The sequence below is a fragment of the Equus caballus genome, chromosome 15, assembly GCF_041296265.1.
Source record: "Equus caballus isolate H_3958 breed thoroughbred chromosome 15, TB-T2T, whole genome shotgun sequence".
NCBI classification, from domain to species: Eukaryota; Metazoa; Chordata; class Mammalia; order Perissodactyla; family Equidae; genus Equus; species Equus caballus.
The window spans coordinates 45,067,875-45,094,169 of record NC_091698.1 but is presented as its reverse complement, the minus strand read 5'-3'; the positions used below and the strand labels follow the sequence as shown (position 1 = coordinate 45,094,169).

Here is a 26,295-nt window from a genome sequence, read left to right as displayed (position 1 = left end):
CCAGACCCCGGCTGGGATTACTCATCTATTTTCTGTCTCTGTAGATCTGCTTATTCTGGACGTTTCATATAAGTGGAATCATACCACGTGATCTTTTATGACTGGCTTCTTTTACTTAATGTTTTCAAGGTTCATTTACATTGTAGCATATATTCATTCCTTTTTATGGCCAAATAGTATTCCATTGTATGAATATACATATTTTATCTGTTCATCAGTTAATGGAGATTTGGATTTCTTCAACTTTCTGGCTGTTATTAACAAAGCTGCTGTGAACATTCATGTACAAGTTTTTCTGTAGACATATATTTTTATTTCTTTTGGACATAGGCCTAGGAGTGGATATTTGGTGGATCATATGATAACTCTACTTTTAGCCATGTGAGGAACTACCAGACTGGTGTACAAAGTATTGTTACCATTTTGCATTCCCACCAGCAGTATATGAGGAGTCCAGGTTTTCCACATCCTTGAAAACATTGGTTTTTGTCTGTCCTTTTGATTTTCACCATCGTAGAAGGGCTAACTAAATATATTTTGCTAAGAGTGAATTTATTGTTAGACTGTTTTCTATTTTTAAATGTTTACCTTTTTATAGGCAGGAATTAACTTAGAGATTTGAACGAGAAATAGAAACACATACACCAAAGCTCCTCATTTAATCAGAGGGAAACGTGTTTTTTCACACTTAGTGGTGCATACCATGGCAGGTTGTGTCCTTTGGGAGCACAGGAGGTTGGCAGACTCCGCTTGGAAGGGACCATCAACACTTCAGCTGCATCTGCACCACAAGGCGCTCCAGCTTTGCTTCCACAGCTCTACCGCTCACTGCTGCTCCTGAGCAGCTCATTTCATTTGTCTAAGCCTCCCATTATCAAAGGTTTTAACTTACAAAGATCCAAAGTCAGCTTGCATTGGATTTCCTGGCTCTGTTCCCAGTTCTGCTCCCTGGAGGCAGAGAAAATTGACCTAAGCTTCTACCTCTCGGTTCCCCACTTCCTTCCCTGAAGTGTTTTCTTCTCTCAGGTCTTCACTCTGAGCCATTCCTGATGGGTCATGCTTTCTACTCCCCTTTCCTAACTTGGCAATTTCCTGGGTCTAAGTTTGTCGATATCCTATTTTTAAACATGTCCCTTTGAATTAAGCGTGTTGTGCTTCAGGTGATGAAAGCACTTTAACAGAGGAGATCTATCACCTTTCTTTCTATGGCTGGAACATTTCTAGCGCCTAACATATGTTTTACTCCTGTTGAACTCGCAAGAGTCATTAAACCTTTATTGCCACACTCTTCCTCGTAAGTTTGTGTTTTGTTTATTCTCACTTCTTAAACTGGTAGTACAACCACATGGTACAAAACTAAAAATGTAGAAAAGAGGATTTGATAAGGAGTGTCCTTCTCACTCCTGTTCCCCAGACACCTATCTCTGTATTCCAGAGTTTCTCAATGTTACTAGTTTTACGTATCTTTCCAGAGATCTTTAAAACAGCTTTATTGAAGTATAATTTACATACCATAAAATTCATCCATTTGAAGTGTGCAATTCCATTTTTTTTTTAATAAATTTACAGAGTTGCGCAATCATCACCACAATCCAGTTTTAGAACATTGGTCACTCCAGAAAGGTCCCTTGTACCTGTTTGCAATCTGCATTCTCAACCCCAGACAACATCTAATCTGACCTCTGCCTTTTCTGGACATTTCATGTAAATAGAATTATATGTAGTCTTTTGTATCTGACTGCTTTTGCTTAGCATGATGTTTTCAAGGTTCATCTATGTTGTAGTATGCATCAGTAGTTCCTTTTTATTGCTGATTAGTATTCCATTGTATAGATAATACCACATTCTGTTTATCCAATTCCAGTTGTTGGACATTTAGATTTTTTTGGTTTTTTTGGATAAAATGAATAATGCTACTATGAACGTTTGTGTAAAAGTTTTTGTGTGGACATATGTTTTCTTTTGAGTATATACCTAGGAGTGGAATTGCTGGGTCATATGATAAGTTTGTGTTTAATTTTTAAGAAAATTCCAGTTCTTTCCAAAGTGGCTGTACCATTTTACATTCCCACCAGCTATGTGTGAAGGTGTTAGTTTCTCTGCTTCTTTGTCAACAGTTACTATTGTTCATCTTTTTTATTGTAGTCATCCCAGTGGATGTGAAGTGGTATCTCATTGTGATTTAAATTTGTGTTTCACTAATGAGTAATGTTGAACATATTTTCATGTACTTATGGCCATTCTTATATCTTCTTTGGTGAAATGTCTAGTTGAATCTTTTTTTTTTTTAAAGATTTTATTTTTTCCTTTTTCTCCCCAAAGCGCCCCGGTACATAGTTGTATATTCTTCATTGTGGGTCCTTCTAGTTGCGGCATGTGGGACACTGCTTCAGCGTGGTTTGGTGAGCAGTGCCACATCCGCACCCAGGATTCGAACCAACGAAACACTGGGCCGCCTGCAGCGGAGCGCGCGAACTTAACCACTCGGCCACGGGGCCAGCCCCCTGTCTAGTTGAATCGTTTGCCCATTTTTAAATTACATATGTGGAATGTCTCATTGTTGGTTTATATCTTTAATTTTTCCCTCCAATGTTTGTAGTTTTCAGTGTACAAGCCTTGCACTTTTGTTGTTAAATTTATTCCTAAGTATTTCATTCTTTTTGATGCTATTGTGAATGGAATTGTTTCCTTATTTTCAGATTGCTCATTGCTAGAATAGAAGCACAATTGATCTTTTATCTTATTGATCTTATATTTTCAATCTGGCTAAAATTATTTACTAGTCCTAGTACTTCTTTATGGATTCCATAGCATTTTCTGCAGACAGGATCATGTCATCTGCAAATAAAAACAGTTTTACTTCTTCCCTTGCAATCTGGATTCTTTTCTTTCACAGGTATTTTATACATAAAAAAGCAAATACCAGTATGTTTTCTATCTTTTTTCACAAAAATGGCAGCATATTTTGCTTTTTGGACTTAGTCATCTATCTCTTGAAGTTCAGTCCATTTCAGTACCTAAAGTGCTTTCTTCTCTTTTTTTTTCAGCTGCAGAAGATACAGTGTATTGCCAATCAGTCACATCTTCCTCACCACCCTTTCTGTACTCATACGTTTTGGCTTTTTACCATCATGATAGTCTCATAGTTTTATATTAGTTTTTTTACAATTCACAATCTAAATCATTTGTTTTTTATAACACTTCTGTAATTTCAGAAGTGCAAGTGTTCCCTTTTCTAGATGGGGTACCTAGCATAGAGAGGCTATGGCTTGCTCAATTAGAGCCCACTAGTAAAGAGAAGATCTGAGACTGGCTTAGGTCTTTGGACTCCAGACCCAGAGCACTTTCTACTGATTCAAAGTTGCTGCCATTCCTTCAGCCTAATGTATAGGGCTTTACAATTATCTGTTGTTTGATTTGGTCCATCATTCCTGTTATTACTTGGGATCCTGACAGCCATTCATGCCCTCCCAGATGTGCCTTGTATGGGAAATCTGCTTTCCATATCTCTGAGACATTGATACATAAAATGGTAAGAGAGAATAGCCAGAGCAGACCAAGTGACTGGCACACAGTAGGTGCTTGGTAAATATTTGTTGTTGAATGCAAAATATACCACTCAGTAAAGGCCTCACTCTATGTTGATAATATTTGGGTAAGAGTGGTTCAACCAGTTAGGGTTCTACCAACTTATATTATCATTCAATCCATGTGACTCCATCTCGCCCTCAAAGATGTCATGAGAAGTTTTGTCATTCAGATCTAGTTGTACTCTACTACACATTCTTTGGTCTGCCGCTTAGTGCCATGTCTACTAGGAAAACAAGGCTAACCTGGCAGGGCTTATTCTGCCTGCCTTACTGAGCCCTGGCTGAAATTTGCTAGTCTTTTCTTTGACCTCCAGCTGCTTGCAAATTATCAGATTGGTGATCCATTCTAGAATTTTAGAAGTTATCAGTGTTAAGTCCACCAGTTTGCAATGCTTAATTTTTGAAAATTAAAACACTGTCTGTCCCCAGATATCTAACAAAGCTTCTCTCCTCCAGGATTCTGTTGCAAGTTTCCTAAAGGCCCTGGAATATAGTTTATCTAGTTCAGGGGAGTAGATACTCTCAGTTTCATTTCCTGACTTGAGCTTCAATTCACCTCTTCCAGACTTGCCTAAGTAGACAAGCACCTGGTATTTATTCAAAATATAGATGCTCAGACCCCTCCCCTAGAGATTCCAATTCATTGTTCTGGGTTAGGCCACTCTCCCGGGAGCAAGTTTAAACAATACTGTTTTATACTATATTTGTTCAACTAAATTTTGATAATATTTTTGTCATCCACTAACATTCCACCATCAGCTTCAATCCATGAACTTGCCCTTCATTGCTCTACTTACTTGGAATATAACTAAAAAGGCCTTTTCAGCTCTGTAATGCTTTTTGCAATTCTCCACTTATTCAGGACTTCTCATGGGCCTTTCAGCTCTTTGTGTATTTATCCTTGTCTAAGCCTCTGAGTCTGGATTTCTTGAAAGCACTCTCTGCAGCTCATCATTCTCTTTAGTTTTCCCTAGCCCTCTTCATGTCTTATCGATTTTTTAGGCAAATGTCAAGTCAGAATTTCATTCTGAAGACCCACCAGACTAATCATTGGCTAGCATCCTCTTCAGAGTTTTTTCAAGTCCTGGGAACATACCCAATCTTTTTGTCGTACCTTCTTGAAAGAGCTCAGGCCCTTATCCAACTATAACAGCATTCTCCTCCCTATCACAAATTATGTGGTGGCATATTCACATTGTCACTTCATCTCAACAATTTGAATTAGATTAGAAAAGGCTCTTGGTGACTTGTATGTTTTCTTATCCTGTGGGTAAAAGTACCATTGACTGCAGGTAATAACAGGGTCTCTCTTGTTTTTCCAGGTGGCAAACCATATGATTTCTTCTGACTCTATTTCATCTTCTACCAGTAGTTTCTGGAGCTCGACCTCTACCCTTTGCAACACGCAAAATGTGCATATGTTAAACAAGGGTATACAAGCAGGTAAATTATTTGAATTTAAACATTTCCATTGAAATACAAGTAGCTCTTAAACATATAAGATACTCAACCTCCCTTATAATAAAAGACATGAAGATTAAAACTGTACTCAAGTGCCGTTTTTCACCTATCAGACGGGCAAAAATCTAAGTTTGATAGCAAGTTTGTGGGCAAGAGTTTAAGGGTTCTCTCATACATTCTAGTGGGAGTATGAGTTGGGAGTACAACCCTTATGACAGGCAATTTGGCAGTTTTATCAAAATTATTTTGACCCAGCACTTTCACTTTTGGAATTTAGCTTATAGATGTATGTACTGTGCATATGTGCAAAATGACAAGTGTATATAATTAACCATTGAACTATTGTTTATTATAGCAGAAAATTAAAATCTACTTAGTTATCCTTCAGTAGCCAAGCAGTTAAATAAATTATTGTACATCCATATAATGAAATCCTACTTAGGATAAGGAAGCTCTCTCTCTCTCTGCTGATATGGCAAGATCTCCAAGAGATATAATTAGAAGGAAAAATCAAGATACAGAACAATGTATAATGTATAGCATGCTACTACATGTATTTAAAAAATGAAGAGAATTGCTTGAATGTGCAGAAAATATTAGCTGGAATCATGGGGTTATAAGCTGAGTGGAAAGTAGGAGTGGGGAGGAGGCTTTTCACTTTATGCTTTTCTATATCTTTTGATTTTATAAAATAAAAATAAACTTCCCCCTTAATTTTTTTCTCCTCAAGTCTTATCTTTACATCTGTCAGCCTCCTCCTTACCTGGGTGACTGCCAGTAGGACTATATGCATCCACTGTCTTTCTCACTTAGGATCAGAACTAAAATCCTTTACCCATTGAACCTATTTTAGTAGTTCTTTCCCTCTAATATCTAAACCAACTTAGGAATAAAAACTCTCTTCCTTTCTCCTTCTCCCTCTCTCTCTCTCTCTCCCCCCCCATCACACCCCTCCACCCCACCCAGAGAAGGCAGTAGCCTGTGGTTTTGAAGCCTTAAAACTTTTCATTTACTGTCTTCAATACACCTGCAAATAAGCCTCAAGGCTGCTCTCAGAGACATCTGTGCTCTCTCCCCTTAGGTAACTTGGAGATTGTGAATGGTGTCAGAAAACACACTCGAGATGTTGGGATGACTTTTCCAACTCCAAGTTCTACCGAGGCTAGAGAAGAGGACAGTGATGTGACTTCTTGGTCAGAAGAAAACGTAGAAGAGAAAAGGCTCCTTACCAATTATCTTGGGGACAAAAGGTTAAGGAAGAACGAGCAGAGTTGCCGTGAAGGTCGGTTTCTAATTCCCTGTTCTGTAACAGAAAAACCAGTGAATTTGAAGTCTCTTGCAATGCTGAGATTCTTTGTTTCTAGATGACTCTGTGTTGACCCTCGGGCCCCAGCGCCACCTGGGCAAATTTTCGCAGTATCTGGAACTATAATTAGGGTCATGCCTGTGGTTAAGCAATCTCCAGGGCATCCTGGTGCCTTCCTGACAGCCCAGTCCCCTGAGAACCCATGCTATGCACATCTCTGGGGAGAAAAATGAAAAATATTTTGTCTTTCTTAAAAATATTTCCTACAGGAGTTTCATGGTTTGTTCCTGTGGAAAATGTGAAGTCTTGTCCTAAGAAGGAAAACCTGCCCAAGCTTCGTGGCCCTGGTATCTCCTGGTTTGCACCAATAACCAGCACCAAACCCTGGAGGGAGCCATTACGAGAACAGAACTGGCAGGGACAGCACATGGACAACCATGGGTCACTAGCAGGCTCAGGCAGAGATCCGCTGAGGCCATTTGTGAGAGCAACCCTACAGGTACAATGACATTGAGTTAACTTTAGCCATATATTTAAGAGGGAAGAAAGGGCGAGATACAAAGAAGTTAGATCTATGACTTGGCCTCCAAAGGACAATCACACCACCCGCCTTTCTAGCATCTCCGCAGTTCATCTGTTCTCACTCTCATCGTTACTCAAAGGCTGCCTTACTGTTAACCATTCTAAATCACGCATCACCCTCAGTGTCTGGGGACAAGGCAGGAGAAGGGAGGATGCTGTAACACTGCTCATTGGGTTTGTAGATATGCACATGTGGAGTGCTCCAGAGGCCTGATGTGTGTCAGCCTCATATTTCTTCCTCTGTTTACATGACTCCTATTCCTGCTTGACCCAGAGTTTAAAAGACACTAAGTCTCTTCTTTATATGTACCTTGGGAGCTAAAGGAAATGTTATTTAATGAGGTATTTGTTTGAAGGGAAATTTAAAATAGCACAATGGGCCGAGCTCTGTCCCATCGATGTTTAGGGGAGTTGTAATTGCTGCAATCTTAGTTCTTGGCTTATTCCAAAGGCATTTCTTTGATCCCTTTGATTTCCCTACTGGAGCTCTCCCCCACAGAGAGTTGTTAGATTATTCTTTAACTCTAGATACATTCTGCACTTTAGAAACAGGCTTTCCAGGTCCGTTGGGCAGATACTGTTTTTCTAGGCCCTTGGAGAACAGACTGCATCATTAATGTGAGATCGGGGGCGTTTTCTTCTCCTCAGGAGTCACTTCAGCTTCACAGACCTGACTTCATCTCCCGCTCTAGGGAGCGGATAAAGCGCCTGAAGTTAATAGTCCAGGAGAGGAAGCTGCAGAACATGTTACAGAGTGAGCGGGAGGCACTGTTCAACGCTGTGAGGGAACGGCAGGGCTACCGGGACCCCATGTGCCCGCTCCCTAAGAGAGGTACACTCTGCCTGTTCACTTTCCTGTCACTGGCTAGAGAGGGCAAGGTCTGCTTCATGCCAGGGAGCATTGCTCAATGTCAGGCCGGTTACATGGACAGAAAGTGACTTTTGGCTTGCTGAGAGTCAGTCTCCTTGGATAGCAGAACCTGGCCAGTTTAGCTCTCAGCACTTTCGTGATCCAAAGAAGGCCAGTTACTCTTGCCCTGTCCCTACGTCTTAAAGATGAGAGTGTGCAATGAGAGTAGTGTTTTTATAAACCAGCTCTGTGGCCGTGAGCAAGTTAGTTGCGCAAGTAATCATGATTTTCTTTTAAAAATGTGGCTGATTCCAGGCTTGTCTACCTCATAGGGTGGCAATAATGATGATAATAATAATAATAAAACACTTATATAGCCCTTTTGTTTTGCCCAGGCACTGTTCTCGTTTAATGGTTACAGCACCTCTCTGAGGTAGATACTGTTCTTATGCCTGTTTTACAGATGAGAGAATTGAGGCAAAGAGAGATTAAATACCTTGCCCAAGATTACACATCTAATAAGCTGGGATTTGAACCAAGGTGGGCTGGCTCCAGAGTGTGTGTGCTTTACAATTATGCCAGGTGTAAGTTCTCAATAAAATCTACGAAAGCTGTGAAAACTATAAAGTATTACCTAATGCTTTCATCACAGCCTTACCTATAAACTGGTCAGTGTTTCAATTCACACTGTCTCGTCTATGCCACAGTGTGTTGTGTCTTCATGAGCCTTAGGGTGCTGTCACAGTCACCATAGTCTAACACTGGCCTTGGCCTCGGCCACTGCTCGCTACCCAGCACGGCCAGCTCAGGGTAGGGGCACCAAGTCCTAGCAGCTCTCACAGCTCTTGAGCAACACACTCCTCCTTATTAAGTTGCTATCCACTGAAAACCCCTTCTTCTCTTGCTTAGGCTTCATGGCTGCTCAGAAGAACAGGCCTATTGGAAAGAAGGAAATGATTCAGAGGTCTAAACGGTAAGGCCAGAAGAATAAGAGTAATTACAAAAGTATAAATCAGGTCACCAAGTGGTCAAGAGCTCTGGCTTGCCCCCAGAATAAAGGCATTATGCTCAAGTTAAAACATTATGAGAAAATGAGTTGTGAAAGTAGTTTCTCACTTATGACTCTAAAGAAGAAAAGAAAAATAGATAGCATGGTATGGATGACTTATACACAAAAGATACAAAGAATCCCCTTAATTTGCACACCTTAGGCAGGCTCATCTTTATTAGAAACCTAAATATAAATAAAGAATATTTTGAAATAAAATTAAGTATTTATTTGGGGTCTTACCCTTTATCTAGACAATCCCATTTCTAGAAATTTATCCAATACAGTTAGAAATAATGAAGTACTCTTCAAGACACATTAAGTTAAGCTTTAAAAAAAAAAATCAGGTTTCAGAAGCGTGTGTACACTGCTACCACTTGTAGTCTTTAAAAAGAAGTATTTGTACTTTTATAGATGCATATAGTTTTATATGTATAAAATATCTCTAGAAGGATACCCAAAAAACTGGTTATAGTGGTTGCCTTTGGGAAGAAGAACTGAGTGACTGGGATACAGATGTAGGAGAAAGACTAATTTTTCACCTTTTTAAATTTTGTGCCTTTGCGTGTATTAGCTATTCATTAATTAGAGATAAGCATATATTGATCATGAGAATGCCATGGAATAACTAAGTTAAAGGTTACCTTTTAGGGGCTCATTAGAGACCTCCCTTAATGAGAACAGTTTTATAGTCAGCGTAGTGCTTGAAAACAATTTATCTTAGGTAATTTAAGCATTCCTCTTGAAATCTTGTTTTTACTCTCCATTTAGTAAACCCTTTCCTTATAGGAAGTTCAAAGGGATGCTTTAGTCAAGTGGTTCTCAAAGTACGGTCCATGGACCTCTGGAAGTTGCCGAGACCCTCTCGGGGGATTTGCCAGGTCAAAACAAATTTCAAAATGTAACTAGGATATTAGGTCCCTTTTTCACTGTGTTGACATTTGCACTGATGATGCAAAAGTAATGGGAGGAGTAGTAACACTGCTGGTACCTTAGCACTATCTGAGACGGTGGCACCAAACTGTGCTGGTCTAGGAGGTGTTGTATTCTTCACAGCCACATGCCAGCAGCATCGTGGAAGTACACATAAAGCACTTCCACTGCATTCCAAGATAGATGATTGGTTCAAGGAAAGGCACTTACAGCATGGTTTGTGTAGCAAGCTGACCTGGCTGCCTTTTTCATGCAACACAGTTTTTACTTGAAGGAATGACAGATAAACTGATTATTCCGACTTGGGTTTATGATAGACATTTTCTTGAAAATAAAGAAGTGACTCTATCACGTCAAGGAAAACAGCTGACAGTATTTATTGCCAAAGAGAAATTTTGAGTTTTCAAGCAAGGAATAGAATTCTAGAAAACTTGTGTCTACCAGTATGAGCTTGATTACCTCCCAGTACTTAGACTTTTCTGATGAGATCAGTGCTGACATTAACAAATGTGATGTTTTTCATATTATATAAGTAAATATGTCAGCATTTGGAAGATCTGCCTAATTCACTGGACCAGGATTTTCCAAATGACTGTTGCATGGTATTACAAAATCAGACATGGATAGAATATTTATTCAAAGTTCAAGGTAGACTGATGTACTTTGTTTGTGTAATAGATTAGAAAACTTCACTGATATGGTTTCAGATTCCACACTGTAACTAATTTTTTAAAAACTACCACTTGTTTTGGTGTAGTATCAAGAAAATCAGCAATTATCTGAAAAGAATCTTGATATACTCCTCCCTTTTCCAATTACATATGTGTGTAAACTGGATTCTTTTAAATGTATACTTTAACCAGAACAAACATATAACAACAGACAATACAGAAGCAGATGAAAGAATCCAGCTGTCTTCCATTAAACCAGACGTTAAAGAGATTTGCAAAATATGTGAACAGTGCCACTCTTCTTACTAAAGTATTTTTGTTTTAGAAAACATTTATTTTATATGTATAATTGACTCCAGATTGTGAACGAATGGACAGACAGTTCCAATAATATGTACTGTCTTTGTCTGCAATAATATGTAGTAATTGCTTTCAAGGAGCTATTTACAAAATGTGATTTTAGGTTATTCTGATTAGACTGGCTCCCAGCTTTCCAGCCCTAGAATATAATCTTCCTGGTCCAAGCAGATTTTCTCTTCATGCCACATGTTCCCCTTTGGATAACTCTTCTTTTCCAGTGGCTTTTGTTATCCCTTCTTTAATGGTGATTTTTTTTTCCCCAAGCTTTTACTGAGATATAATTGACATATAACATTGTGTAAGTTTAAGGTGTATAAAGTGATGATTTGATACCCGTGTACATTGCAAAATGTTTACCACGATAAGATTAGTTAACACATCTTTACCTTACTTGATTATGATTTTGTTGTTGTTGTTGTTATGGTAAGAACATTAAAGTTATACTCTCATAGCAACTTTCAAGTATACAACATAGTATTGTTAACTAGAGTCACCATGCTGTACCTTAGATCCCCACAACTTATTCATCTTATAACTGGAAGTTTGTACCCTTTGACCAACATCTCATTCTCCTATCTCTCAGCCCCTGGCTACTACCATTCTATTCTCTGTTTCTGTGAGTTTGATGTTTTTAGATTCCACATATAAGTGAGATCATACAGTTTTGATTTTCTCTGTCTGACTTACTTCACTTAGCATAATGCCCTCAGGGTCCATCCATGTTGTTGCAAATGGAAGGATATCCTTTTTCTTTTTTGCTGAGGAAGATTCACCCTGAGCTAACAGCTGTTGCCAATCTTCCTCTATTTTGTATGTGAGCTGCTGCCACAGCATGGCCACTGATAGACGAGTGGTGTAGGTCTGCGCTGGGGAACTGAATCCAGGTTGCCAAAGCAGAATACGCCAAACTTAACCACTAGGCCACCAGGGCTGGCCAAGATATCCTTTTTAATGGCTGAATAATATGCCATTGTGTCTGTGTGTATTACATTTTCTTTATATCTATCTACCTATATATCTGTTTCTATCTATTTATACCACATTTTCTTTATCCATTCATCTGTTGATGGACACTTAGGTTGTTTCCATGTCTTCACTATTGTGAATAATACTGCAGTGAACATGGGGGTGCTGATATCAATTCAAGACAGTAATTTCATTTCCTTCAGATATGTACCCAGAAGTAGAATTGCTGAATCATATCGTAATTCTATTTTCAATTTTTTAAGGAACCTCTATGCTGTTTTCTATAGACACTGTACCAGTTTACATTCCTACCAACAGTGCACAAGGGTTCCCTTTTCTCCATACATATCCTTGCCAGCATTTGTTATCTCTCTCTTTTTCTTTTTTTTTGGGCAGTAGCCATTCTAACAGATGCAAGGTGATATCTCATTGTGAGTTTCATCAACAGTGACTTTTAAAAATGCATGTTTGTTTCTCTTTGGTCTCTCTCCTGACCTTCACTTTTGTGTTTTCAGTTAGTGATCATCTCCTCTGTGTCCAAAATGGAACTCCCCATTTTCCACTCTCACACTTGCTGGAGCCATCCTCTCACCAGGCTAGAAAGCGGGGAGTGATCACCTCCAGCCATGTTACCCATCACTGCACATGCAACCAGCTGGCACGTCCTGGAGACTTGGCTTCCTGATTGCTCTGGAACCCACTCTCCTCACTGCCTTGAAGAGGGCTAGACTCCAGTCACAGAGAACTGCTGTTCTCCCTGCTTCTGCTTTGTATCTTCTCTAATCTATGCTCCACAGAGCCTCTACATCATTTTCAATGATTTTTTTTTTCAGATTTTAGAAAACTTTGGCAAATATAGAGAAAACTAGAAAGAAGAAAATAAATATCACTGATAGTCTTTCTATCTAAACATAACTAACACTAGTCCTGTTTCTGGCAGGAGTGAGGGTTTTGCAGAGACCTGTATTAACACACACCTTTTTTCCCCCAAATTCTTGATCGTACTGTATATACAGGTCTGTAACCTGCTTTATTTTGCTCAACGTTATATTGTGAACATTTTCCCATATCATTGAAAATTCTTTGAAACATCTTTTTTTGGGGGGCTTTATAATAATTCCATTATATTCCATAATTTGTTTAACTGTTCTTTTGTTGGAAATTTAGATTGTTTCCAAGTACGGTGTATTTATCAAATGCATGTTTGATCATATTCCTCCCTATTTAAAATCAGTGGCACCCAATCCCTGATAGGACAGAGCCCAAGGTTTTCACATGGCTACAAGACCTTCCCCAGCCGACCTCTCTTCACCCAGTCTGTGTCCCACCTGCTCCCCTACAGTTCTCTCTGTGAAGCCTGGGCGCCATTCTTACCGGGACTCCCTTCTCCTTCTATCCCTTTTCTGCTCCTAACTATTCTTCCAGACCCACTTCAAGCTTCATCTCTTCTCTGGTCTTCCCTGAACTCCTTCAGTCAGAATAAGTTTCTTCTTTTCCTGTAACTCTGTGTAGTACTTTGTAGCTATAACTATGACTATGCTTTTCTTTCCCATTATTTCCCTCGTGTTTAAAGGCATAGTAGTAATGCGTGTTCATTATCTTCCATCAAAACTGTGCATTTCTGCACATGGAGTGAGAAGCAGTTCGTCCTCACCCCCTGTCCACCCCTTTCTTAGAAGTAACCCCTCTTTGCACGATTTTATGATGCTGTCATTTATCTGTCTCCTCGTTCAGACATGAGCACCCCAGGCCAGGGGTTTTTTTGTCCAAGTGTCTAACAGGAAGCTGAGCACGACACAGCCCAGGGCTTGGCTGTGAGGGGCATTCAGTCCCCTCACAGGGAGATGTGGTGAGAAGAGATCGTGTGCCTTTGTAGCCTGATAACCTCACTGCTGCTTGTCTTTCCACTGGTGCCGTTTCTAAGGATTTATGAGCAGCTTCCAGAAGTACAGAAAAAGAGAGAAGAGGAAAAGAGGAGACTGGAATATAAATCATACCGGCTGCGAGCCCAGCTATTTAAAAAGGTCAGTCAATCCTAGAGCGGGATTGATCAGGTTTATCAGGGGAAAGAGAAATTGAGAGAAACACATCTGACCTGTTTGAATTAATGACATTTAGGGAGCGAACTTAAGCTTGTAATACATTGGACCACTGCTAAAATTTGGAAGGTAAGGGCACCTGTCACTAGATTTCAAATCTAAAAATCTAAAACAGCAAATCTAAGGAAGGCATCTTCCAGGTATACATTTGGAATGAAAGCAAATTTCAGACTCAGGACTCAGTGTAGATGGCATGGTGGAAATGACCAAATCTATCAAAATTGTTGGGCTTTCATTCCAGAGTCCCAGATGGTAATTTTATGCCCCTTATGGGTAAATCATATACTTTTGGCACTTTTAAAATAAACTAGAAAATGTCCAAGTGTAACATGAGAGTTGGCACCCTGGGGGGTCAGAGCCTCAAAGCGACCACCATTTCCTCCCCATGGCCCCCATGGACTCAGTGGTGCTGCAAGCCCCAGACCCTCACAGGCCGGGGGACTTGCTGCCAGTTAATTCCTTGAGCATTATTTCTCAGTGGCTTCTGTGCCTATCTTCACTGTTCTTGTTTTCTTCCCACCCCCTCACTTCAAGAGGACTCTGAAAGTCAGAAACCAAAAGACAGTTCCTACTAAACTCATGTGGGATTGGAGAGCTGCTTCTGGAGCATACCACAGAGCTTGGGCCGGGCTCCCTCCCAGGCTCTGCTTGGACTGTCTGGTGTGTCAGCATCACAAGACCAGGCTTCTTATTATGCTTATGTGTTTGTGAACTGATGGATGGATTGGTCTATCAGGATTATAGATTATCTGTATCTGTATAGAAACAATAGATATTGCTTGTAGATCATCTTTCCTAAACACTTCAAGAAGTATTTTTTGTATAATTACCATAGTTTCTGTAGCTGGGGAAGATAAACACCACCACACTGGTGTCTTGAGCAACACGTTGTGGGTGAGGAGTGGCTGTCTGCCTCTGGTGGGGAGAGTGTCTGACTTCTTTCCTGCCTTTCTTTTCTTCCACAGAAAGTGGCCAATCAACTGCTGGGGAGAAAAGTTCCCTGGGACTGACGTAAGATTATTTTCCTCAGAGCCTGAGAATTATATTTTAGCAACCTGGAGAATCACAATTCTTACTTTTATGAGTCTGGTTTAATAAAGCTTAATTCGTTGTCCACGTGTAATTTAGAAGTAGTAACCTTCTAAAGAACCCGAGGCAAAATGGTGATTAAGATTAGTAATGATTTGGGAGCAATACTTTCACCACAGTGGCTTTGCCCTCCAGGATGCTTGTTACAGTGATATTATCTCTTAATTCTAGCTGAGAATGAGTCCCTTTTTGTATGTGTTTTTATACTTTTAGAAAATAAATAACTTCTGTTTGACTTATAGTAAAACAAGCAACAGATGGTCATTTCTTTCCCATCTGGAGATGTGCAGGGAGCTATGCAGCATCTTCCCTGAGGGGTGTGGGGAGCCTCAATCTAAAAGCATCAACGAGGGAAATGGGCTGTGAGAATGAAATGTGGCCTTTCTTTAGGAGCACAGCATGATGGGGCAAGAGCCTGTCGTGGGCTTTGTGGAGAGGATGTCTGGTTGGGTACTCATTGGGTGTGCCCAGAGACTCCTGGCAGACACAGGCACCTCGGGTCCAGAGCCTCCTCTTAGCCTATTCCAACTGCCCCAGGGGCTTGCTTTGTAGGCTGTGAAGAAAGGCCACTAGCCTTTGGTGGATTTTCCTCCACCCACCCTCAAGTTTTCAGGATTGAAGCCTCAGGCCATTTGTCATCATACATGGAATCAATGTATATAACCTGGAAAACCACTCTGAAAACCATGAGTTAATAAATGTGATAATGTACGTAAAGCACATAATCCTGTGGCCTGGATATTACAGCTAAGGCCCAAAGTTGAGGAGGGGAAGGTGCTAAGGAGTCTCGTTCTAAGTCAGCGAAGCGCCACCAGGGCAGTAGGGGCCAGTTGCCTCCCCAGAAGGCTTCCTGAGAGGCCGTATCAAAAAGTGGGCTCTGCCACAAGCGCAGCTCAGAGCTTTCAAATGGTGCCACCTAGGCTCCCCTCCTAACCCAGAAGGGGGCTGTGAGGAAGGCTCAGAGAAAAGAACCCCGGTACATGAAGTCGACTCCTAGTTCTTCTCTTTCTTTCTGGGACATTAACCACTTTGGGCCAGCTTACCTATAAAATGAGAGAGTTAATACATCTAACCCCCCTTTCAGCTTTCAAATGCTGTGTGACTGTTTACATGTCTTGTGGGAAGTTGTTAGTCAGAAAGCAAACAGAAAGTGATAGTTGTCTAGAAACCTGGGTCTGCAAGGAAATTAGGGCAGGATGGAGTGCACCTAGGAATGAGGAGTGTGATTCTCTTTAGGCCTGGGCCTGTGTCATCCAGGCATCTTCCCAGAGCATTTAGGTTCAGGGCCTGAGAAGCCACAGCTCCTCCAAGCCCCAGCCAGAACACATCTTCTTGAGAATGCTACTACAGGTGCCCTGGGGAGAACCTGTAGCATCTCCACTAGGTTTGTTTAAACAAGAAATCTACAGACTCACTTTCATATTATTACAGTACTTCCCTGAGCCACCAGCCCTTGGCGCCGTCGGGGTGTAAAATCAAAGCCCAGCATGGGGGAGGGGTGCTGAGAGTTCTCACAATGCAGTTTTCCTTGGCTGAGTGCTGCCTGCAGAACCCAAGCAATGGCCTCACAGGTAATCCTAGCACCTCCCCCAGAATCTGTTCTGCCCCCAAGAGCTCAGGATGGTCCAGGCTGAGCACCTGGCAGAAGCCACGGCATCCCCACCTCATGCTGCCACTCCTGCAGCCATCAGGCTGCTCTTCTCCCACCCTCACCAGCAACACACACCCAACCCCCATGCCAAGACCTTACTCTCTAAGTGCTTTTTCCCCGTGCCTGGCAGGACCTTAAGCCTCTTGTTTTGGTTTGGTTTTTGTTCTTGCATAGGTGCAAAAAGCCCAGGTCCAGGCTGAACCATTGCCCCTGGTTCTGACCTGTCATGGGGATTCACTCTTGAGTTGCTTTTTCTAGATCTAGTTCACACCTAACCTGAGAACCCACTGCCCTCTTCTTCTGGAGATTAGGCTCCAGCCCCCTCAGCCACTCCTCTTCCCTGAGAGCAGCTTCTGCCTCTGCTCGCACCCCACAAAGGCCTCCAGTGATAATGGGCACACACACTATAGGGTGAGGACATGTATGAAGAAGGCAGAGTGTTCTAACTACAAACCAATGCATTTTGTATCCCAATTGATTGTTCTGGCCAATCATTAGATAGGCCAAGTCCAGAACTTCAACTGACCATTGGGTGGATGGGGCTGGACTAAAAAACTGCCTACTATTTTCTAATCCTACAGTAAGCAGTTTGTTGAACAAGCATTCATAACTAGTTAAACGTAGTTTCTATCTCTTATGAACAGTGCTGCTATAAATGCCAGGACCCAGCTTTGTCTCTCACTGCCCCTTTTAAGCCTGCTTTCTGGAGGCGATTCCTTCCCCTATGCTAAAGATGAGAACTCAGGTAATCCCTTGACTGTTCTGGTCACTTTTAGGTGATTATACATTCTGTGATGCTCACTTTTCCTTGAAAATCCAGCCTCCACTCAAGTAAAAGTGTCCAGTCCCTAATAATAATCAAAACTCCCAACTTGAGTTAGAATTAAAGTCTCTCTTCCCCGGCTGGACCCTGCTGGGCACCATCTGGGGAAGCTGACGCATCTCTCCTCCCCAAGCAGCTTAGGAGGGTTTCTGACCCACCTCTGTGTGTGCACACATCTGTTGTGCGTGTGTGTGTGTCTGTGTTGGGTGGAGGCTACAACATGGCTCCATGCTCTCTGGCCCTGGCAGTCCATTGTCTCAAGTGGACTTTCTCTCCTGGGTGCTTCCATGGGTTCTTCTGAGGCCCCCACCTGGAATGTTGGACCATAGCTCCTGTGATGCAGGTTTTCCTCCCATTACTCCTCCCCAAACCTGGTGTCTAGTAGGCATTCCACCAAGACCGTCTTCTTGGGCAGGATTGAGAACAGTTCCATGCCAACCTCTTGCGTGTGAATGCGTGTCCCAAATCTGTCCTCAGAAAACACATGTGCATCCTCTTTCCTGGTGAACTCTGGGAGGGCAGGCCAACCCCAAGGCCGTAGCCGGCTTAGGACCTATGCCCACCCTCTAGATTTCTCTGGTGTGAGTCCACTGAACCTCTCCAACTGCAGGGAATGCAAATCAAGCTATTTGGTTGAAAACAAACAAGAGGCTGGGCCCGTAGCCAAGTGGTTAAAGTGCTGTGTGCTCCGCTTCAGCAGCCCGAGTTCACAGGTTTGGATCCCAGCTGCAGACCTACTCCACTCATTAGCCATGCTGTGGAGGCATCCCACATACAAAATAGAGGAAGACTGGCATGGATATTAGCTCAAAGCTGGTCTTCCTCAAGCAAAAAAAAAAAGGAGGATTAGCAGTGGATGTTACCTCAGGATGAATCTTCCTCAGCAAAAATAAAAAGCAAAAGAAACCCACAAGGTAGCAGTTTGAAAGTGTGCAATGAGAAAGACAATGAGGGGCAGGCTGCATAGGGAGCAGTAGGAGAGAAGGGGTGGCTTGTGTGATCTCCCCAGACAAAAGGAGTGTGTGCCGTGGGCAGGCAGCCTAGAGCCTCCGGCAGGTTTGTCCTCCTGCTCACCCTTCTGTCTGTGTCTCATCAGGCAGGTGTGGGCTACAATTTCAGCTTCCCCTCCCCACTCTAGAGTCCCTCATATCCAACTAGAGTTCATGTTCAACAACTGAAGTTCAAGTTCAAAGATCCCCAGGTTACCCAACGTCTTCATCAAGGCTCCAGGCTGCCCGCTGGTGCTTCCAAGGAGAAGCCACTCATGTCTGCAGTGGCTGGGGGAAAGGGAACGCCCATGTTGCATCCAACTTACAAACCACCTCCTCTTCTCCTCCCACCTCTCAGAATGCCCCATGGTGAGAGCTCCCCTGGCCCAAACCTTCCTACCCAGCCTCGCTCCCCGGAGCCCCTGGGCTTCTCCTAGTAGGCCTCTGTCCCAGCACCCCATCAGGGTGCTCCAGGCTCCTGTTTCCTAGGCACACAAGCCATGGGCACTTCTCTACCTCACTGGGCAGCTGATTCAAGCAACAGTTGCCCTTCTTCCCTGGCTGCCCTGGCCCCACTGAGTTAAGATTCCCCAGAGGGTAGACGTTGGCTGCCAAGAGGAACCCTTAGGTTCTGCTCTCCCCTGTGGTCCTTCTCTAACCTTAGCTTTAGGTGACTTGACCTGCAGTGGCAGCACCCAATTTAATTTCCTCTAATACTCAAAGTAGATGTCTCATCATTGTGTCCAGTCAGCTGCTGGTTTTAAAACCCCAGTCTGCCACCTGCTCACAAGTCTATATTTCCTTCATAGTTGTTCCTAAAATAATCTTCTTATAACAAGACTCATATTTAGCAAAATCTAAATTAGGTTATCCCTGGTGTACAAATATGAGCATTTTCACACTGATTTCTTTCAGAAAGTAACGGCCTAGTTTATAATACATGCAAAAAAGTTACTCATGACCTCCTCCCCATAACGACTCCCAATTAAAAATTCACTATGTCCTCACTTTAGGTTAAATATTGTTTTTTCCTAGACGGTTTTAAAAACAAATTAACTCTTGTCAAAAGGTAGAAATAACCCAAATGTCCATCAACAGATGAATGGATAAACAAAATGTAGCATATACATACAACGGGATATTATTGAGCCTTCACAAGTTAATGAAATTCTGACACATGCTACAACATGGATGAACCTTGAAAACAGGCTAAATGAAATAAGCCAGGTGCAAGAGGACAAATAGTGTATGCTTCCACTTCAGTGAGGTACCTAGAATAGGCAGAAAGTGGAAAAGTAGTTGCCAGGGGCTAGGAGGAGGAAGGAATGGGGAGTTGTTGCTTAATGGGTACAGAGTTTCTGTTTAGAGTGTTGACAAACTCCTGGAAATAGATAGTGGTGATAGTTAGACAACATTGTGAGTATAGTTAATGCTACTGAACTGTACATTTAAAACTTGTTAAGGTGGTAAATTTTATGTTATTTACATTTTTTAAAGCACATTTTTTTAAAGGTTGGCACCTGAGCTAACCTTTATATATATACATATAATCTATGTATATATATACACACACATAACCCGTAGTTGCATATTCTTATTGTGGGTCCTTCTAGTTCTGCTGTGTGGGACGCCACCTCAGCATGGCTTTGTGAGCAGTGCTGGGTCCGCACCCAGGATCCGAACGAGCAAAAAAACCCTGAGCCACCAAAGCGGAGCATGCAAACTTAACTACTTGTCCACAGGGCTGGCCCCCTGTTATTTATGTTTTACCTAAATTAAAGAAAAAAAAAAAAAAACAAGAAGAGTTCGAGAAGGAAAAGAGGAGGAGGAAGGAGGGCAGCTGGAGCAGGTGGAGGGAGCACACCTGCCAGACCTTCCTCACGTACCCACGCACTCACATGGGCACACGTTCGCGCACCAGGCAGAGCGTGCACGGGGCAAAACAAAAACCAACTTTAGTTTAACCAGTACACTGTTACATAAAGGAAACCTTAATGTCTTTAAATTTTTACCAAGTTCAAATTAAACTTCATCATCAAATTCTACAAAGTACTTAGCTGAAGTAAGGTGAATGGAAGTTTGGAGTCAGCATTCTAGGCTTTCTTACTGCTCAGTCCCAGTCACTGACTTCTAGAATTATCCTCACTGTCCCCCTTCCTTCCTACTTTCTAGCAAACCAGCACCCTCTTACACTTGCCCAAGGGGTCCCTGCACAAGTTGGAAATGCATTTTTCTGTTCCCTGGAAGCCACTGCCTCCCTTCTGCCTGCAGGACACACTGCCCGTAGCCCCAGGCAGGGAAGGCACTTTTTCCTCTCCCAACCCCTCCATTCCCATCCTTTGTCTCTCTCCCTCTTTCTCTCTCTCCCTCTCTAATACACAAACACACACACACAGCCTGCAACATCCTACCTCTGCCAAAATTCCAGGAAGGTAGGCGCCCACTGTAACTTTTCCGATTCCTCAGGAGTCAGTGCTCTTGCTCCTCAGCAGGAGGGGACACAGGTGTCCTCAAGGCATCTCCTATCAGCCAGCTTGGGGTTAAAGGTGGCCCGTCCCTCCCCAAGTCTGTGTGGTGAGGGCTGACTCATGGCATGGCAGCAACTCTCCCAATGAAAACCTCTCAGCATCTTTGCTCTCTCCAACACTCCGCATCTTCCTTTTGAGATTTAGAGCCATCTAAACTTTTTTCCCCCTAATTTTTGTAAAGGTGAATTCACATAACACAATTAGCGTGAACTGTACAATTCAGTGGCATTTAGTACATTCAAAGCGTTGTACAACCACCACCCATATCGAGTCTCAAACATTTTCATCACCCCAAAGGAAACCTGCTCTCATGAAGCCATCGCTCCCCATTTCTAGCCCCTGGTAACCCCCTACACTGTCTTGATAATCTTCTTTGGAATTTCAACATTTGGGTCTCAGATCTCATGATAAAATTTGTTAACTGTCATATCTGGTGCCTCACTCTGAAGCTGGAGTTTAACTTCCTGTTCTTGTAGCCCACTCTCCTTTTATTTTGAAGATTAGCCTGAGCTAACATCTGCCTCCAATCCTCCTCTTTCTGCTGAGGAAGATTGGCCCTGAACTAGTATCTGGGCCCATCTTCCTCTATTTTATATGTGGGATGCTGGCCACAGCATGGCTGGATAAGCAGTGTGTATGTCCGTGCCTGGGATCCAAATCAGCGAACCCCGGGCTGCTGAAGTGGAGTGCGTGAACGCCACCAGGCTGGCTCCTGTGGCCCACTCTCCTGACCCAGTATCCTCCTGCAAATTCACAAACACAGGTGCGTTCATTTGGACAGCTGTGGGTCCCCTACCTGATTCATTAGGAAAGACCTGCTTAAAACTCCTTTGGCAGTGAGTGTGAGTTTGGTTTGGGACAATGAGCCCAGGAGTCACCAGCCAGGGTGGGCCTGCCTTCTGGGCCCAGCTGATAAAGCTCCTCCACCACCTCATCAGGGACAACCAGGCAATGGGGAGCACCGACCAGCAGAGGGCACCCCTGAGTTCCTCTACCTGAGCAGCAGCCAGAGGGTCAGAGAGGCTGGCCACCATGTTGCACTGAGAAGAGACTGTCCAGGATTAATACTAATATGCTAATATTAATCATGTCAGCGTAAAAGCTTCATATTCACACTTCTTCTTAACAAGCTTCCAGGTGATATCGTGTTACTGATCTGGGGCCCACCCTTGAGTAGCAAGGTGCTAAATAGAATGAACAGCCAAAATAAACACAGGATGAGCTGCTTGCTGTCCAACCACTCAGCTGAAAGGGGAGGAGCTGGACCAACAAAGAGGATGAGTGTGGGAGAGGTGGAAGGAGAATGTACCAGCCACGGGGAACAGCATGGGCGAAGGCCTCAAGCAGAAAGAGAGCTTCAGTTTAGTGAAAGGCCCAGCACAAGCTCAGTGTGTGGGGGAAGTGAGTGCAGGGGATCTGGGCAGGGCATGGACAAGCTCCGTTCCTGGTTCTGAATTTTCAGGAGCAGAAGCACTGTCTCCTCGGGGAAGCCCTCCAACGATGAGTGGGTTGGTGTCCTTTTGATGTCCTTCCTTGGTGCCCAGGACTTCCCTCATCCACACACTTATGACAAGATCTCCCAACTTGCCTCTCCTTGGTCTCTCGGCCTCACTGGCCTGTAAGCCCCTGAAGGGCATATTCCATGTCTGCTGGGATTAGTAGAAGCATTCAATTGTTATCAGAAAACTTTCAAACCATCAGGACCACTGTAAGCCTCTCAGCTCCAGTAGCAGTGGGTGCTTATGGAAGCTCCTTGAGAGGGGCTGCCTGCCTGGCCCAGGAGACCAGGAAGGAGCAGCCAGCAACAGAGGCTGGCGCCTGGCTCTTGCTGCCCCCCTCAGACATCCTGGGCCTGAGACCCCAACAGTCAATAAAAGCTAGACCACAACCCGGGGAGCCACACAAGCTGGATTGAAAGGAGCAGGGGCGCAGTTGAACAGGTGATTGGGTGGAATGGTGGCGTCTTCAGAGAAGCACGAGGGGAAGGTGCAAAGGCAACAGGCCTGGAGGGGTAGATGGCCTGGCAGAGGGGACTCGGGACCCCCAAGGGCGAGGAGAAAGTGACCAGAAAGGAGGGGACAGAGGTGAGGGCCGCGGTCTTGGACAACAAAACATGAATGTTTGGAGCCACCCCATGACTTGGTGACAGGTCCCCATCCAGGTGAAGTGTGCCTGGAACAGCGCCAGTTTGCAGGATTGGGCCTGGTTTGTGGCCTGGCTGACCCTTCAGAGAAGAAAGCAATGAGCAGCGGGGACTGTGTGTGTCACCAAACTCCAGACTGAAAGGGCACTTGGACCTCCTGGGTCATGAGGGGACTCACCAGACCCTGGGACTCAGCCTGTGGGTTGGGGGACCGGGAGAGGCTCCAGACTCCGTGGGGGCTCAGCCAGTGCAGGTGGTGCCCTAGCTGGAAAGGGTGCACGGTGCTGCCTGGACCAGCCCCCCTCCCACTGTGTCAGAGGCTTCCGGGGCCCAGCGGTCAGGCCTGAGGCACCTGTGGAAATCTGCTCTCTGAGCATTTGGGGACAGGGGTGCGGTCACATGTGTGGCAGACCCGGGGCCTTGCCTATCCCATTTCCTCTCGCTGTATACGCATCTTCCCAGCGTCCCCTCAGGCATTCGTGGCCACAAGCTGGGGTCTGGCAGTGGGATGTGGGTGGTGCCTCTTCTCAGTCATGCCCCTCTCCAAGTCCCACACTCCGTCCCTGGCTGCCATCTTCCCCTTTAGCAGCAGAGACCTTGACGCCATAGCACACGGATGGCCTCCTTCTTCTCCACACCCTCTGCATCGAGACTTTCAGCTCCTCTCACTGAAGCAGTGGGTCCACTTCTCTCCCCCGAGTCTGGGAGTCAGCAGAGGGGACACCTGCAGAAGCTGCAACCAGCACTGGCTTGAGTCTGCTTTGCTCTTGCTCAACTGCCATGACCTTAAAACCATGCTGAGCTGGCCTGTTGCAAGCCAGCAGCCCACTCTGTCTGTCACGTCAGCCCACCCAGGACCTGTGAACAAGGCTGTCTGACACCAAAGAGCTGCCCAGACAAGCCCAGCCAAGATGCTGACCCACAGACTCATGAGCTAAAGACATGTTTATTAGTATTTCGTAAGAATTTTACGTGCCGCGTTGTTGTGGCAGTAGATAAATGAACCAGTGGCACCCCAGAAACACTGAATGGAGCAGAGCCACTCCACCCCCAACCATGCAGGATTTCTATGTGAATGAACAGGAAGCAGTGACTATGCTGTCGCAGTGACATTCCAGGGTTGGCCTGTTCCTGAAGCAGAGCTGGTCCTCCCCTGACTAGTGCACCAGGAGACAGCTCAGGGGCCCCCTCCCTGCCCCGGTGCAGGAGAGACCTGAGCAGAGGGCAGGTGGTAGATGAAATGAATTAACGGGATAGCCATTAGCCTGAAGCTCTGAAAGGCAAAGGACTGGTGTGTCTCCTGGAAGCCCATGCTGTGGTAGATGGCCAGGGCAGGGGACTGCATGATGGTGGTGTTGAGGACGACTTCACTGTAGCCCTGGTCTCTTGCAAACTGGAGGACAGTCCTGACCAGGGCTTTCGCTATCCCCTGACCACGGTGCTCCAAGGCCACACTTAGGCGAAGCAGCTCCACCTGCTTTTTCTGCAGCGTGGGCTCCTCAACAGGCAGAGCTCCCACCGTGCCCACCACCTGCCCCTCGGACTCAACCACCCAGAAGCAGGAGCCACGCTCACTGAAGTAGTATTTGGTGATGTCAGACAAGTCTGTCTGTAAAGCCTTGACAGTGTGCTGAGTCCAACTGTACTTGGCAAGAAACCACAGGGTAGTGAGGAGGGTGAGGCTGGCTACGAGGGCTGAGAGCCAGGACCCAGAGACCGGGAACACTGCGAGGGGCCCCCCAAGCAAGAGCACAAGTGTTGGCGGCAGCTTCAGGGTGTGGCGGAAGGTGGCAGGGACGTGCTCGGCCATCCCCTGGGAGAACAAGCCCAGGACACGTTTGCGGTCGCTCTCCTGGTATTTGCGGATGTGATAAGGAGCCATGGCAGCCTTCTTGTCTGAGTCTGCAAGTCAGTGGAGAGAGAGTGGGCTAGGTGTCCCTGCACACCTTCCAGGCAGCCCTGCAGAGGACAGAGGAAGCCATGTGAGTGCCCCCATGTCTCCCACCTCCCAGGGACAGGGCAGACCCTGCTGCAGGGTGGGTCTTTCTGCTCCTGCCCCAGAGGAAATGGGCCAGGGCCACTGGGACAAGGAGTCGGCTCAGAAGACTGTATTTCAGCCTGGCTACATCCCTTTCAAGCTGTGTGCCCTTGGGCATGTCACATATCTTGCCTAGCTCTGTGTCTTCATCTGTAGAACAGGGCAAAATAAAACCTACATTTTGGGCTTTCTTGAGATTTTAATGAAATAACATGCAATGCCCCCCTCCACCCACCTTCCCCTCTTACTGGCTCTCTCAGCTTCTTGATACACTGGGGCAGCAGGTCCGGTTATCAGATGGTCCACATGTCCCCTGCCTTTTGTTTCCTTTCCAAGAACCATACATTTCAGGAATCTCCTGTGTCTAAGTACGAGTTTCAGCAAAGGCTCCTTCCACCTTTGTTGCAAACTTTCAGGCTGCTGTGGTGGCATAAGAGCAAACACTGAAAACGGCCCAGCCCTGAGAGCCATGCAGGGTCTGGGGCCAGGCCACTCTCAGAGCACTGTCCTTCCACCCACGTTCTCTCACTTGCTCACACAAGGTCCTTGAGAGTCCAAGGCGTCCTCAGCTGGGCCACTGCTCTGAGAATCCAACCAGCATCCAGGAGAGACTGTTCAGAAACTCTCTAGCTCTGGGGAGCAGGTCCATGATGCCACCTCATTGGCTGGCTCGTGGACATTTGATAATCATAAAGCCAGGATCAAGGAGCTGGGCTGTGACAGAGCAGAGAGCCCATCCTCCACTCACCGTTGTCACCATCAGGGCAGCAGCCTGGAGTGGGGCAGCGGGGTCTGATCTGCTCAGGGTCCTTGCTCTTGTGGACAGTCTAGACCCCTCCTCCCGTGGTGGTTCCAGCCTGGAGCATCGCCCACCTGGCCCCTCAGTGCTCCTGATGTCCACCCTCTGGCCCTCCCCTCAGCTCCTAGGAGCCTGGGGAATGCACCTTGCTCCTTGTGATCTGTCCTCACAGGCCAGAGTCCATGTCGCCTGGCTGGGCAGACTGGGTCCTTCACAGCTTGGCTTCTCCCTGCCTGGGCCTCAAGTGTTCCAAAATAATTGATCCTTTGCAGTTCCCTGCACTTATCTCACCGAGCTCCACTTCCATTCATTCATTCATTCAAGGTACTATTATGTATGGTGTACCTACTATGTGCCATGTTCCTTTCA

At 44.7% G+C, this 26,295-nt stretch overlaps 2 protein-coding genes across 10 annotated transcripts in view; one reads left to right on the top strand and one right to left on the bottom strand.

The window, feature by feature from the left end:
- ALMS1 (ALMS1 centrosome and basal body associated protein) overlaps positions 1-14,989 on the top strand; it is a 249,616-nt gene extending 234,627 nt beyond the window's left edge. For all 8 annotated transcript variants that reach the window (XR_011425978.1, XR_011425977.1, XM_070235326.1 and 5 more), the window contains 7 exons: positions 4,913-5,033; positions 6,133-6,333; positions 6,627-6,856; positions 7,588-7,771; positions 8,699-8,762; positions 13,692-13,791; positions 14,832-14,989. Coding sequence is in view for 6 of the 8 variants with exons in the window: in XM_070235326.1 (XP_070091427.1) it covers positions 4,913-5,033; positions 6,133-6,333; positions 6,627-6,856; positions 7,588-7,771; positions 8,699-8,762; positions 13,692-13,791; positions 14,832-14,876 (945 nt within the window). In the remaining 2 variants the exon portion in view is untranslated. The remainder of the gene's footprint in view (positions 1-4,912; positions 5,034-6,132; positions 6,334-6,626; positions 6,857-7,587; positions 7,772-8,698; positions 8,763-13,691; positions 13,792-14,831) is intronic.
- A 9,030-nt stretch (positions 14,990-24,019) lies between these two features.
- LOC100058847 (N-acetyltransferase 8B) lies at positions 24,020-26,060 on the bottom strand. 2 transcript variants are annotated; one of them, XM_014731092.3, is made up of 3 exons: positions 25,657-26,056; positions 25,376-25,547; positions 24,020-25,048 (listed from the first exon to the last, which is right to left on the bottom strand). In XM_014731092.3, the coding sequence occupies exon 3, from the start codon at positions 24,969-24,971 to the stop codon at positions 24,267-24,269; it is 705 nt and encodes a 234-aa protein (XP_014586578.3). In that variant the 5' UTR covers positions 24,972-25,048; positions 25,376-25,547; positions 25,657-26,056; the 3' UTR covers positions 24,020-24,266. The 2 variants fall into 2 exon arrangements, with proteins under 2 accessions (XP_014586578.3, XP_070091432.1); XM_070235331.1 differs by having other exon boundaries at positions 25,376-26,060.
- Positions 26,061-26,295: the final 235 nt, after the last annotated feature.